Source organism: Rhincodon typus, chromosome 14, assembly GCF_021869965.1.
Source record: "Rhincodon typus isolate 14 chromosome 14, sRhiTyp1.1, whole genome shotgun sequence".
NCBI lineage: Eukaryota > Metazoa > Chordata > Chondrichthyes > Orectolobiformes > Rhincodontidae > Rhincodon > Rhincodon typus.
In genome coordinates this window covers 11,522,696-11,538,003 of record NC_063345.1, presented here as the reverse complement: position 1 = coordinate 11,538,003, position 15,308 = coordinate 11,522,696, and the positions used below count along the sequence as shown (strand labels likewise).

General features: G+C 43.9%; 1 protein-coding gene across 2 annotated transcripts in view; it reads right to left on the bottom strand.

Annotated features, from left to right (window-relative positions):
• LOC109920948 (RPA-related protein RADX-like) overlaps positions 1-15,308 on the bottom strand; it is a 63,485-nt gene that overhangs the window by 29,825 nt on the left and 18,352 nt on the right. For both annotated transcript variants that reach the window (XM_048605232.1, XM_048605231.1), the window contains exons 8-10: positions 13,805-13,918; positions 5,636-5,803; positions 3,359-3,516 (exon numbers count right to left, since the gene is read on the bottom strand). In XM_048605232.1, the coding sequence (XP_048461189.1) occupies positions 3,359-3,516; positions 5,636-5,803; positions 13,805-13,918 (440 nt within the window). The remainder of the gene's footprint in view (positions 1-3,358; positions 3,517-5,635; positions 5,804-13,804; positions 13,919-15,308) is intronic.

Here is a 15,308-nt window from a genome sequence, read left to right as displayed (position 1 = left end):
CCTCCTTGTAAACTCCATCAAGTACAGACCTAGAGTCCTCAACCACTCATCATATGACAAGCCTTCATTCTCAGGATTATTTTTGTAAACCTCCTCTGGACCCCCTCCAACGCCTGAATATCTTTCCTTCAATATGGGGCCCAAAATTGCTCACAATATTCCAAATGCATTCTGACCACAGCCTTATACAGCCTCAGCAGTACCTCTCTGCTCTTGTATTCCAGCTGTCTTGAAGTGAATGCCAACATTACATTTGCCTTCCTCACTGACAACTGAACCTGTAGGTTAACCTTAAGAGAATCTTGAACTAGGACTCCCAAGTCCCTTTGTGCTTCAGATTTATGAAGCCTTTCCACATTTAGAAAACAATCTACACCTCTATTCTTCCTACCAAAGTGCAAAACTTCATACTTCCCCACATTGTACCCCATCTGCCACTTCTTTGCCCACTCTCCCAGTCTGTCCAAGTCCTTTTACAGTCTCTCAGCTGCCTCAACACTACCTGTCCCTCCACCTATCCTTGTATCATCTGCAAACTTAGCAACAATGCCCTCAGTTCCTTTGTCCAAATTGTTAATGTGAATAGCTGTGGTCCGACAGAAACCCTTGCAGAACTCCACTAGTCTCTCATTTGCCAAACTGAAAAAGACATATCTATCCCTACCCTCTGCCAGTCAGCCAATCATCTATCCTCGCCAGTACCTTGCCCATAACACTATGGCCTCTTATCTACTTAACAGCCTCTAAGGTTCGAGTAGATTTGTAATTCCGAGGAAGGGTCACTGGACCCGAAATGTTAACTCTGACTTTTCCTTCATAAATGCTGCCAGACCTGCTGACCTTTTCCAGCAACTTCTGTTTTTGCTTGTGTTTGAGATATCCTGAACCCAGGCACCAGGCAGGCAAAGCAGCCTTCAGTACTCTTGATCCTGGCCATGCATAACAGTGTCTATTCTCCTGACCTTCCTTGACTTATATGTCCCCAATTACAACTACATTTCTCTTTTCTATCCTCTCTTGAATGGCTTCCTGTACTACAGTGCTATGGTCAGTTTGCTCATCTTCCCTGCAGACCCCACTCTCATCCACGCAGGGAGGAAGATTCTCAAACCTGTTAGAGACACTTAAGAGCTGAGCTTCCATCAGCACTGCCTCCTGGATCCCTCCACCTGCCCCGCCCACAGTCACACCCTCCTGTCCCTGACCACTGACCAAATTCGAGGTCATTAATCGAAGGGATATGACTGCATTCAGGTGACTCTCCCCCTCCCTGAAGTGTCACAGTGTTCAAAGCTCAGACTCTGGGCCAGAGTTCCTCAAGGAACCAACACTTGCTACAGATGTGGTCACTATGAATCACAATGAGAAGGGAATGTTGGTGAAAGGAACTGGTCAGTGAGTTCCCTATTTGCAGTGTGACTTGTAATGAGTTTCACTTGCCTTTCCCAACATATAACGTTGAGTATCAATATCAGGTTCACTCATTATAAACACTGCCTTGAAATGTGTCAGAGAAGTAATGTTAATTTATGAGGGTGTGTGTTAAGGACATAATAAGAACATAATAACTAGGAGCAGGAGTAGGCCGTCTGGCCCTTCGAGCCTGTCCGCCATTCAATAAGATCATGGCTGATCTTTTCATGGACTCAGATCCACTCACCCGCGTTTTCACCGTATCCCTTAATTCCTTTATTGTTCAAAAAAAACTACCTTTTTTTTTAAAAACGTTTACTGAAGTAGCGTCAACTACTTCACTGGGCAAGGAATTCCATAGATTAACAACACTCTGGCTGAAGAAATCTCTTCTCAATTCAGTCCTAAATCTGCTCCCTCTAATCTTGAGGCTATGCCCTCTTGTCCTAGCTTCACCTGCTCGTGGAAACATCCTCTCTACTTCCATCTTATCTATTCCCTTCATAACTTTATATGTTTCTATAAGATCCCCCCCTCAATCTTCTGAATTTCAATGAATATAATCCCAATCTACTCAGTCTCTCCTCATAAGCCAACCCCCTCAACTCCGGAATCAACCTAGTGAACCTCCTTTGCACTCCCTCCAGTGCCAATACATCCTTTCTCAAGTAAGGAGACCAAAACTGCACACAGTACTCCAGGTGTGGCCTCACTAGCACCTTGTACATCTGCAACATAACCTCTCTGCTTTTAATTTCAATCCCTTTAGCAATGAAGGGCAAAATTCCATTTGCCTTCCTAATTACTTGTTGTACCTGCAGACCTACCTTCTGTGATTCATGCACAAGGACACCCAGGTCCCTCTGCATAGCAGCATGCTGCAACTTTTTACCATTCAAGTAATAAACCTTTTTACTATTACTCCTACCAAAATGTATGAAATATGAAATAATAATATAATATAATATGAAAAACTTTTAACTGAATAGAGATAAAAGTTAGCATGACGAATAACACAGGTTTAATTGCTGACAAGTCCACTCATGGTGACAACAGCAACTTCAGGGATTGTGCAATGTTTGACAACATTCACAACTCCTGGACAATATTCAGACTCAGACTGACTGGTGGTCAGTAACATTTGTATCACAGAATTGCCAGGAATGATCATCTCAAACAAGACAGAATCTAGTCATCTCTCTTCGACATTCAATAGCACTACCGTCTCCGAGACCTTAAACTATCAATATCTTTGAGGTAGTCATTGAACTAGATCAGCTGTGGTTGCCAGAACAAATCAGAAGTGGGAATTCTGCAGTGAGTAACTGACTCCCCAAATCCTGTACCACATTTACAAGGCACAAGTCAAGAGTATGATGGAATATTGTCTGCTTCCCTGGAAGGGTACAGCATCAATAGCACTCAAAGAAGTCAACATCATCCAGGACAAAGCAGCTCACTTGATTGGCACTACATTCTACTGACATATAGTGGCAGGCATATGTACCATCTATAAGCCACACTGCAACTACTCATTATGGTCCTTTCAACAGCACCTTCCAAACCCATGACCTCTACTAGCTAGAAAGGCAAAGGCAGCAGATACATAGGAAATCATCTCCTGCAAGTCCCCTCCAAGCCATTCACCGTTCTGACTTGGAAATATATAGCTGTTCCTTCAGCGTCACTGGAATGCCGTCCCGAACAGCATCTGGGATCTACCTACACCAGATGGGGTTGCGGCATCTCTTCTCTGCCATCATTATCTCATGGGCAGTTAGGGCTTGACTACACATGTTAGTGATGGGCACATTCAGTGAAAGAATAAATGGTCACAGCAAAAGAAGCTAGGTTGCAGATTTCAAGGACATGATTGTCTCCAGTGGTTACAAGTAAAACCACCTGGTAAGTACTGATCCAGGCTTCAGCATTGAGCTAATCATACCTGCACAGGGAACGCTTTCAATCTCGCAGCCAGATCTGTGTGACAGATGTATTCAACAGCAACGATGATTCCCTGAAGTATAAACCTCTTATGCTCTCTATAATGCAAACTTTCAATCTCCTTCTTCAGTTCACTGGTGGAGGTCAAGAGAGCCTCAGCTGGAGAATTAAAATCCATTACAGATATGAGATTAAACCAACAACAGCCTAACACTTCATAAAATAAATAAGTAAAACATAATCTGCCGCAAGGCCATATCCAAGCTTTCTGCTGTTTTAAAGCAGTTACAGTTTTCTGTAACTGACAGGATTCATTTAGGTTTCCTATCAAGGATCTATCTGTCAAAGATGATACATTTGCAAAATGTATGTGACTACACCAGTGAACACTTTTATATGAATGATAAATGGAAATGGTAACATAATGCTTATATGACCAGACCAGTAATCCAGAGAAAATGTTGACTGTGTACCTCTCGTCAATAATGCTGCCAGTTTTGCTGAGAATTTCCAGCATTATTTTAGCATTCCAGAGGACTAGATCAATAATCTGGAGACTCGAAACAGCATGACAGCTGGGGGAATTTAAATTCAATTTATTAGATAAATCTGGAATAAACCATTAGTGACAGTAATTGTACCCACAGAATATTACATGTTGGCACAAAACCTTACCTGGTTACCTGAAATTTTTTCAAGAAGGAAAGCTACCTTACTTGTCACGTCCGGCCTACAAGTGACTCCAGATCCACAGCAAGGTGGTTGACTTTCAATTGCCCTCAGAAAGGGCCTGGCAAGCCAATCAAGGAGGCAGTTCACCACCTGATTCTCAAAGCGCAGTTTAGGAGGTTGACTCAATGTTGGCTTTGCCAGCAATGCTCACAGCCTGGGTATTAATTTCAAAAAAAAAATGGCTAAGGAATTTCTTTGTTAATTTACTTATTTGTGGGATGTTGTTGTAACTGGCTTGGTCAGTATTTATTGCCCGTCCCTAGTTGCCCTCAAGAAGGTGGTGCTCAGCTGCCTTCTTGAACAACTGCAGTCCTCCTGCTGTGAATTGACCCACAATGCCCTTAGGGAGGGAATTCCAGGATTTTGACCCGGCGACAGTGAAGGAACGGCGATATATTTCCAAGTCAGGATGGTGAGTGGCACTGGAGAGTAACTTGCAGGTGGCGGTGTTCCCACGTGTCTGCTGCCCATGTCTTTCTAGATGGAAGTGGCCATGGGTTTGGAAGGTGCTGCCTAAGGATATTTGGTGAATTTCTGCAGTACGCCTTGTAGATACTGCGCATCGTTGTTACTGAGCGTTGGCAGTGGAGAGAGTGGATGTTTGCGGATGTGGAGCCAATCAAGCGGCTGCTTTGTCCTGGATGGTGTCAAGCTTCTTAAATGTTGTTGGAGCTGCACTCATCCAGGCAAGTGGGGAGTATTCCATCACATTCCTGACTTGTGCCTTGTACATGGTGGACAGGCTTTGGGGAGTCAGGAGGTGAGTTCTTGTCACAGTATTCTTAGCCTCTGACCTGCTCTTGTAGCAACTGCGTTTATAAAGACATACGGTGCTCTTGGGAAGCTGCACATGTTTGCATCAGTCTGATGCAGTCATAGCTCCGAGCACTGCAATGTTCAGCACTCAGCCAGCCCAAATCGATGTAGAGATAGCCCTGCACTTAACCCAGTGTTTGCTCTCGGTCACCCTCTGCCAAAGACTCTGAAAGCTGAATACAACTAGTTGGAAATCGCAGGGCATTCTGCTTTCCTTCACAAACCCCTATCTGGGGGTCAAGGTCATCCTCTTGTGTAAAGAAAGGCAGGATTTGCATTTATATACCAACATTTATGACCCTAGAAAGTTCCAAAGCACTGAACAGCCATTGAAGCACTCTGAAACACAGTAGGTCAATTTGTAGACAGCAAGCTCCCACAGACATTAACGAGACTATACCCAGATAATCTGGCATTTTTTTGTGGTATTGGTTGAGGGATAAACATTGGTCAGGACACCAGGGGCAACTCCTTTGGGGGCTTTTACACCCCCTCGAAAAGACAGAGGGGGCCTCATTTTAATGTCTCACCCTAGAAATGGACTCAGCAGGAGGACACGTGGAAAGGGGGATTGACAGCACACAAAGCAGCCCAAACAGACGTTCTGCTTCGCACACAATGCGTAATCTCGGCTTCATGCCATTTTCCTTTATAGGGTTCATTATTTTGACAGGAGGTCAGAGAAACCATGGAGGATTTCTAGGTGCAGCAAGTCCAATACGATTCTTACCATCCAAATTTTTACAGTATTCCTGAAATAGGTTCGGGGCCGGAGGGAAGGAATAGTAACCACCGATTACAGACCGCTTCATCACATCGTTCTCACGCTGCCCTTTTACCCACTGGATGAAGCCCTGTACTTTTGGGTCCTTTGTGTACGGCTGACCTTTGTGATACCCTGGAAATGAACATCAGGAGAGATTGCCATGAGAATAAGCATTAGGAGATCAGTGTCATAACAGTACTTGTCACTGTACAGCCATTATTAACAAGCAGCTTTAACACTCACATCATCACGAGGTCACTGTGCTGAACAAACAGGTTCATTATCTCAGCACCACCATGTGCCAAAGAGTTCAGTCCATTGTAACAATGTTAGTTCTTTGAAGGAGCTATTCAATCACTTTTTTTTCTAATTTATAGAATCGTAGAATTCCTACAGTGTGGAAACAGGCCATTCACCGCCCATTGAGTCCACACTGATCCTCCGAAGAACATCCCACCCAGACCCACACCCCATCCTTTCCCTGTTACCCTGCATTTCCCATGGCTAATCCACCTCAGCTGCACATCCCTGTACATTTTGGGAAATTTCCCATGGCTAATCCACCAAATCGGCACATCTTTGGACTTTGGAAGGAAACCGGAGCACCCGGAGGAAACGCATGCAAACACAGGGAGGACATCCAAACTCCACACAGCCCAAAGAATCAAACCCAGGTGCCTGGCACTGTGAAGCAGCAGTGCTAACCACTTTAGTTCATTCACGGGATATGGGTCTCACTGGCTGGTCCAACATTCATTTCATTTATCTCTAAATTGCCCAGAGGGCAGTTAAAAGTCAACCACATTGGCGTGGAACTGGAGTCACGTAAAGGCCAGACCAGGGGAAGGATGACAGCTTTCCTTCCCTAAATGATATTAGTGAGCCAGATGGGTTTTTCCTGACAATTGAAAATGGTTTCACGGTCATCGGATAATGCAAATTTAAATTGCACCATTTACCATGGCAGAATTTGACTGGGGACCCTAGAACATCACCCAGATCTATGTAGGGAAGGCAATGACCTAGTGGTATTATCGCTGGACTGTTAATCCAGAGACCCAGATAATGTTCCGGGGACCCGGATTCAAATGCCGCCACGGCAGATAGTGAATTTGAATTCAATAAAAATGTCTGGAATTAGAATCTAATGATGACCTTCAATCCATTGTCGATTGTTGGGAAAAACCTATTTGGTTCACTAAAGTCCTTTAGGGAAGGAAACTGCCATCCTTACCTGGTCTGACCTACATGTGACTCCAGACCCACAGCAATGTGGTTGACTCTGAACTGCCCTCTGGGCAATTAGGGATGGGCAATAAATGCTGCCTGGACAACAACGCCCTCATCCCGTGAATGAATAAACAAAAAATCCAGTGATGATCCCAACAGGCCATCGCCTCCCCCTAACTTGCACTCCCTTCCTGTTTGCTTATAGCCCTTTGTCACGATGAAGCACAGACGGTTACTACAGCAATGAGGGACTTCAGTTTTGAAAAGAGACTGCAGAAACAGAAACAAAGAAAGGAAATTTAAAAGAAGTTGGTCAAAATTATGAAGGGTTTTGATGGTGTAGACAGTTAGCTAGTCACCCAGATCTCCAGATAATGGGAGGCCTGGAAGATGTACATTAAAAGCATGCAGAAGTCCCAACGCATTGACCGCGTGGGAGGTGCCCAGGAACCTGACATCAAAACTTTGGATGGGCAATTACTTGGCATCTGCAACCCCCTGAAAAAGTCGCCTCCTCCTTTGGATGTTTGCGACTGACTTTTCGGAATAGTTCGCCAGGAAATGTTAGAGGGTTAAAAGCTGCTTTACACCTGGCTAACTGCAAGAATGATGCCCCTGACCCATACCCAATGCCATCACTCTTTACCATGAATCCTGACACAATTCCCTCAGGACTGGGCCCCCGTCCCCAGGTCCCACGATCCACAACACCAAATCTCGCCCAGACCCATCCTGACAGCTCAACTCCCTCGCCTGACCCAATCCCTACCCCATGCACGCCCTAAACACACACCTGCTTGCCTGCCACCCTCTCTCAATGCACTTGGCACCTTTGCCACCTCACCCATCCATCACCCAGTTTCCTGCACTTGCCTGCCAGCTCACTACCTTATCCACTTGGCACCCCACCTACCTGGTATTGTATCCCCAACCACCCGACACTTTATACTCCTACATCCCCACAGCACTTCACTCACCTGGCACTCCACACACACCTTGTGGAGGTGGAAATGGTGATCTTGCAATGACAGCCCATTGTCATAATCACCTTTCCAGGGAAGCCCACATCAAAGGATATTTTAAGTGTAGGGTTTATCTTGGGATCAAATCTGATGACAGGTTTGTGAGCAATCAACCTCAGCCGTGGTTGTCAAGGAGAGAGATGGAGATGGGAGTTCAGTGTTTGTCGCAGGGACCAAAGCCAGCTGGCTAAAGAACAGAAGGGAAGCTGAGGGGAATTTATTGGTGGGCCGTAAATTGTTATATCTGGAATACACTGCCTCAAAAGGCAGTGGGAGAAGATTCATTGATAGCATTCTAAACAGTTTTGGATAAATACTTCAAACTCACAGGGATGCAGAGAAAGAGAAGGGGAAATGGGACCAATCGGTCAACTCTTCCAAGTACCAGCACAGGCACAATGGGATGAATGGTCTCCTTTTGTGTTGTTACGTCTCCACTGAGTTCACACCTGGTGTCGTGAAGAAAGGACTTTAAAGCATCTCTAGTCTTCTCGAGAATGAATTGGAACAAATTTCAACTCGTCCACTGCTGGATATCAGACAAATAATTTGATAAGTTGGAAACCATGGAGACGAAGAGGGAGGATTTAGTGAGGTTGAGTTGGACGTCGTTCACATGGAAACGGACACTGCGTTTTCAGATGATATCACCACAGAGCAAATTGTAAATGAGAAATGAGAGTGGGCAGGCAGCGAAGGAGATAATTAACCATGGACAGTTATCCATCCACAATTACTTGGGTTCACCAAAGTAAATTAAACTGTAAGCAAAAATGACTCATCCTTAAAGTCACCTTTACTGGTGCATTTCATAGTTTGAAACATCATTGCTGAGCCTTTTGGAATTATAAACATTATGAAGAATGGGAATAGTTCATTTATAATTTATACTCCAGGTTTCAAATGACAACATGGCCTCACAGCAGTGGGAAGGAAGCCCAAATGACTTGTGAGTCATTTGAATACCAGGATTAAATTACAGGGTTCTATTCATGCGCTGCAGTTTATTTTTAATACACATAAGCTGCACTTTCTAAGCTGAAGAGGACAGTATAATGTAACACTGAAATGGGGTTGATTGAAACAGTTAACACTGCAGAATAATAAAGACAGCTGAGTCACAGTTTAAAGACAACACAGCTATTGGCAGGTTTCACATTTGCTAAAGAGTGATGAGCAAATTTCATCTTTACAACAGCAAAGCAGAATGGAAGAGGAAAGCGTACACACCGGCTCTTTGTTCTCATCACCGTGCTAATCTCGATTTATTGAAATCCCAACATCACTAGAATCCAACAGTCATACTGCGTGGAAACAGACCCTTCGGCCCAACCAGTCCATGCTGACCATAATCCTCAAATAAACTCGTCCCACCTGCCTGCACTTGGCCCATATCCGTCCAAACATTTCTTATTCATGTACTTATCCAAATGTCTTTTAGATGTTGTAACTGTACTTGTACCCATCACTTCCTCTGGCAGTTCATTGCACACACGAACTACTCCCTTTGTAGAAAAGGTTTCCTCTCATATCATTTTTAAAACTTTCTCCCCTCACCTTAAAAATACGTCCCCTAGTCTTAAAATCCCCTACCCCAGGGAAAAGACACCTGCCAGTCACCTTATCTATACCCCTTATGATATAATAGACCTCTATAAAGTCACCCCTCAACCTCTTACGTTCCAGTGAAAAAAGTCCCAGTCTATCCAGCTGCTTTTTTTTTTTTAACTCAAACCCTCCATTCCTGGCAATGTCTTGGTAAATTTCTTTCTAAGTCTCTCCAGCTTAATAATGTCCTTCCTTGAACAGGATGACCAGAACTGGACACACCAGACTAAAGGGAATTGGAAAGGAAATGAAATGAGGACAATTTGTTTTTAGGACCATGAATTGTTATGGCTGAGAATGCAATCATTGGTAACTTTCAAAAGGGTGTTGGATAAGTATCTCAAAATAGAACATTCAGATGGACACAAGGGACGGGAAGGGGAAATGGGACCAATTGGGTGGCTCTCTCCAAGTGCCAGCATAGCCGCAAAGGGACAAATGGCCTCCTTTTGTGCTAAGCGTTTCCGTGAAATTCACATATGGCACTTTGTGTGAAGGACTTAATAGCATTAAAATACACTTGTGGTAGCATCTCGGTTCTTTTTTGTTTGTTCAGTCCGAGAATGCGGGCATCACTGAGGAGGCCAAAATTTATTAGAACAAAGAGCAAAGACCAGCGCAGCACAGGAACAGGCCCTTTGGCCCACCAAGCTTGTGTTGACACATGATGCCTTTCTCAACTAAAAACCTTTGGCCTCTGTGCGGTCTGTATCCTCTATTCCCTGCATATTCATGTATCTGTCGAGATACCTCTTAACCATTGCCTCCACCACCTCCTCTGGCAGCACGTTCCAGGCACTTATCACCCTCTGTGTAAAACAACTTGCCTCACACATCTCCTTTAAATTTTACCCCTTTTACCGTAAACCTACGTCCCCTAGTAATTGATATTTCTAACCTGGGAAAAAAAGACTCCAACGTTCCAGTCTATCCATGTCTCTCATAATTTTGGAAACTTCTATCAGGTCATTCCTGATCCTTCAATGTTCAAGTGAAAACAAACCAAGTTTATCCAATTTCTCCTCATAATGGATACCCTCCAAACCAGGCAATATTCTGGTAGACAGTTTCTGTAGCCTGTCCAAAGTTTCAACATCCTTCTGACAGTGTAGCAACCAGAACTGTACACAATACTCCAAATGTAGCCTAACTAAAGTTCTTTAAAGCTGCAACATGACTTGCCAGTTTTTATACTCTATGCCCCAACTGATCAAGGCAAACTTGCGATATGCCTTCTGGACCACCTTATCCACTTGTGTTGCCACTTTCAGGGAACTGTGGACCTGCTCACCTAGATCCTTCTATATGCTGATGCTATGAAAGGTTCTGTCATTTACTGTAAACTTCCCTCCTGCATTCGATCTCACAACATGCATCACCTTGCATTTGTTCAGATTAAACTCCATCAGCCATTTCTCCACCCATGTCTTCAACCAATCTATATCCCACTGTATCCTCTGGCAATCCTCCTACTATCTGCAGCTCCAGAAATCTGTGTGTCATCTGCAGACTTCCTAAGCAGCCAACTAGATCCTCCTTCAAATCATTTATGTATATATATCACAAACAACAGGGGTCCCAGCACTGATCCTTGTGGAACACCACGAGTGACAGATTTCCAGACTAAGAAACACTCTTCCACCACTACTCTTTCAAGACTAAGTGAGTTCAGTATCCATTTTACCAGCTCATCGCAGATCCCAAATGACTTCACCTTTTGTTCAGCCTGCCATGAGGGACCTTGTCAAAGGCCGAGCTAAAGTCCACGTAGACAACATCCACTGCTCTGCCTTATCAATCATCTTTGACCCTTCCTCAATAAAACTCCATCAAGTTTGAGAGACAAAACCTCCACCACACAAAGCCATGCTGCCTGTCATGAATTTTTCCAAATGTGAGTAAATCCTCTCCTTAAGAACCTTCTCCAATAATTTCCCTATCACTCACGTAAACCTCACAAGCCTATAATTTCCTGGATTATTCCTGTTGTCCTTTTTAAACAAAGGAAGGACATTGGCTATCCTTCAGCCCTCCAGGGCCTCTCTTGAGACTAAAGAAGATACAAAGATTTCATACAAGGCCCTCAGGTGTCCCTCAGAATTCTGGTATAGATCCCATCAGATCCTGGGGACTTGTCTACCTCAATGCTTTTCAAAACACCCAACAGCATTTTTATATTGACAAGCCCTAGAATATCAACATACCCCTCTCGAGACTTACCATTCACTATGTCCTTCTCCTTTATGAATACTGATGCAAAGTATTTGTTGAGGACCTCGCCCACTTCTTCCGGGTCCACTCTTGACCTTGTGTAGACCTACCCTTTCCCTGTGTAAAATACTTTGGGATTGTCCTTAATCCTGTTTGCCAAAGACATTTTATGGCCCTTTTTAACCTTCCTAATTCCTTGTTTGAATCCTTTCCTGTTCGCTTTCAATTTGAGGTCTTTGTCTGTCTTCAGTTTCCTATACTTTACGCAGCCTTCTTTCTTTTTGACTAAACTTTCAATTTCTCTTGTCATCCAAGGTTCCTGAGTCTTGCCATCCTTATCCTTCATTTTCAGAGGAGCATGCTGGTCCTGAACTCTAATTAACTGACCTTTCAAAGATTCCTACATGACCAATGTAAATTTACCCTTAAGCAGCCGCCCCCAGTCTACATTCCCAAGTTCCTGGCTATTATTGTGGTAGCCATGATGTGGAGGTGACGGTATTGGACTGGGGTGGACAAAGTCAGAAGTCACAGGACACCAGATTTTAGTCCAACAGATTTACTTGAAATCATAAGCTTTCGGAGTGCTGCTCCTTCGTCAGGTGAAGTGGAGGGGAGCGCACAGGCACAGAATTTATAGGTGGAGAGATCATTGCAAGGTAATTCCAGGTAAGATTGTCAAAAGATAGGATGTTATTACAACATGTTATTCCAGTCATTTGGTTTGTCTCTAACACCAGCTTATTTTTGATTTTTTTTTTGTAATGATCTCTCTGCCTTAATTAATTAGATCTTAGGTCATCCCTTCACTAGCTATTCAGCTGTTGACACTTTACTCATATCGCTTGACACTTTGGATCACCTGCAAAGACTTGTTATTCAGCCTGTTGACATTCCACTCATACCATTTGTACTATCTTTTGACAATCTAAATTACCTGGAATTATCTTGCAGTGATCTCTCCGCCTATAAATTCTATGCCTTTGCGCTTCCCTTCACTTCACCTGAAAAAAGAGCTGCGTTCTAAAAGCTTGTGATTTCAAATAAACCTGTTAGACTATAACCAAGTGTTGTGTGACTTCTAATATTGTGGTAGTTAGCCTTTCCCCAATTTAATACTTTCACCCGAGGACTACGCTTTTCCTTATCCATAAGTAACTTAGAACTTACAGAATTATGGTCAATGTTCCCAAAATGCTCTCCCACTGAAACTTTGATCACATAGCCAGGCTCATTCTCCAAAACCAGGTCCAGTATGGCCCCTTCTTGAGTTGGGCTATTCACATATTGTTTCAAAAAACCATCCTGGACACACCTAATCCCACCCAAGCTTTTCACACACAGCAAGTCGCAGTCAATATAGGGGAAGTTAAGGTCACTGACCACTACAACCCTGTTGTTTTTACATTTTTCAACGATATGTCCACATACCTGTTCCTCTAGCTCCTGCAGGTTGTTGGGAGACTGAAGTACAACCCCATCAAAGTAAAGGCACCCTTCCTATTCTACAGCTTTACCCGTATGCTCTCACTGGATGAGCTCTCCAAAGGTATTCCCCCTCGGTACAGCTGCGATATTCTCCCTAATCAGTAATGCAACTCTCCCACCTCTTTTGCATCCCTCTCCATCTCACATGAAACATCTAAATCCAGGAATATTAAGCTGACAGTCCTGTCCCTCTCTCAGTCAAGTCTCTGTAATAGCTATAACATCATAGTTACATGTACTCATCCAAGCTGTAAGTTCATCTGCCTCATCAGTCATACACCTTGTGTGAAAACATCTCAGACTGCCATTCCCACCATGTTCAGTAACCTCTCCCTGCCTGTTCTTCCTCTTAGTCTTACTGGCCCAAGTCTCAGACTCCTCTTCGGTCACTTTACTCGCTGACCTACTGCTCTGGTTCCCACTCCCTTGACTATCTTTAACCTCCCTCGAGAAGGTATTGATGGTGGCATGCAAACAGCCTCCTTGAGTACAACTGCCAGGCCAAAGGGACACACCAGGAAATGGTGGAAGTTTCTCACACACGCGCACAGAGTGGGAAGTGCAGGGAACCCACCTGAGATAAAGATCTGACTTTCATTGGAGGTGGTGAGGTAGGGAACATTCAACATCACTCCACTGGGTCGTAATTCTCGAACCACCCTCATCTGGGTACACACCAAGTAAGTCACTGCAAAGAAAAGTATTGTCTGTAAGGAGAGTCATTTCCATCGCACAGCCTTTTGGGGCATCCCGAAGCATGGGGAGCAGTGTTCGCTCGAATTTTCAGACTGGGCGCTCAGACCTGAGACCCATGCGCAGCAGCAACGTCTGGATCCAGAAGTCAATGCTCAATTGACACGCTGACATTAATTACCAAGCGTGGAACATTGGAGTGGCTGCCCGTGCACACAGCTTAAAATGAATGTTGGTGGGGGGCATTGTGAAGATAGAAAAGCAATACCACGTACACACAACATACTCCCACCATCCCTGACGTGGTAATGACTGGGCAATCTGTAATTTCAGCCTGGAAAGCAACAGTGTTCCTCTTTGAAATGGTGCCAGTTGATATGTTACATCAACAGGAGGGGACATTTAAGATCTCAATTGTTAATGCTGAAGGAGGTGGCTTTCTCTAAACTGACATCAATGCTAGTTTTAAAGGCCACATGATCAGCAGAGTTAAGTTTAGCTGCTAACTCTCCAGCAACGGAACAAACAGTTTAGAAAAGTGTAAGGAGGGCGTCTTTTTAACTTCTGTTTTTCAAAACCAAACTGTGCATTAAAGTAAGAAAGAATTGTTTTTAAAAAGAAAAAAGAGTTCTGGCAAGGGTGATGCATGTTTTGAAATCTCGGAACTAGACACCTGTGCCAGGCAGTGTGTAAACAATTGTTTGAACGAGTAGCAATTGAAGCTCAAGATTTTAAGTCAAGGGAGTTCCTAGATGAACGTTTTGCTGGCAAAAGGAAGTTGAATGGTCTATGGTCTAGTGACAATGGGAAGAGACACTTGCTCCCCTGCACCACCAGCTCCTCCAAGTGCCTGTCTAAAAAATGGGTTTGTGAATTTACCTTTCTTGGTCGCTTCCAAGACAGTTCACAGGGACTATGCAGGGCAGCTCCAGACTGAACACATGATGGCTTTTTACAGATGGCACTGGTGCCAGGGATCCCAGGACATCCTGGCAGTAATGAGTCCTTCTGCTACAGTGAATGAGAGAATCAGGTAGTGTTGGATGAGCCTGGTGCTATTTAGGCGTGGGGCACAGGTAATGAGACAAATTTGGGACAATTTTGACATGGGAAAACTCACTAGGCCTTGAAGAGAGAAAAACCTTCCATGAAACTCACCGAAAAGTACGCTATTTCCGGTAAGATATAACCCATCTCGTCTATTTCTCTTTCTACAGAGGCTACTTGGATCAGTTGAGTATTTCCAGCATTCTTATTTCCAATTTCTGTAATATTTGCTCTCAAATGTGTACAAATTGTTATTAAAAGTACTGCTAGTTACTGTTATAGGCAATGTACTTACTTGAGAAAGGATGTACTGGCACTGGAGGGGGTGCAAAGGAGGT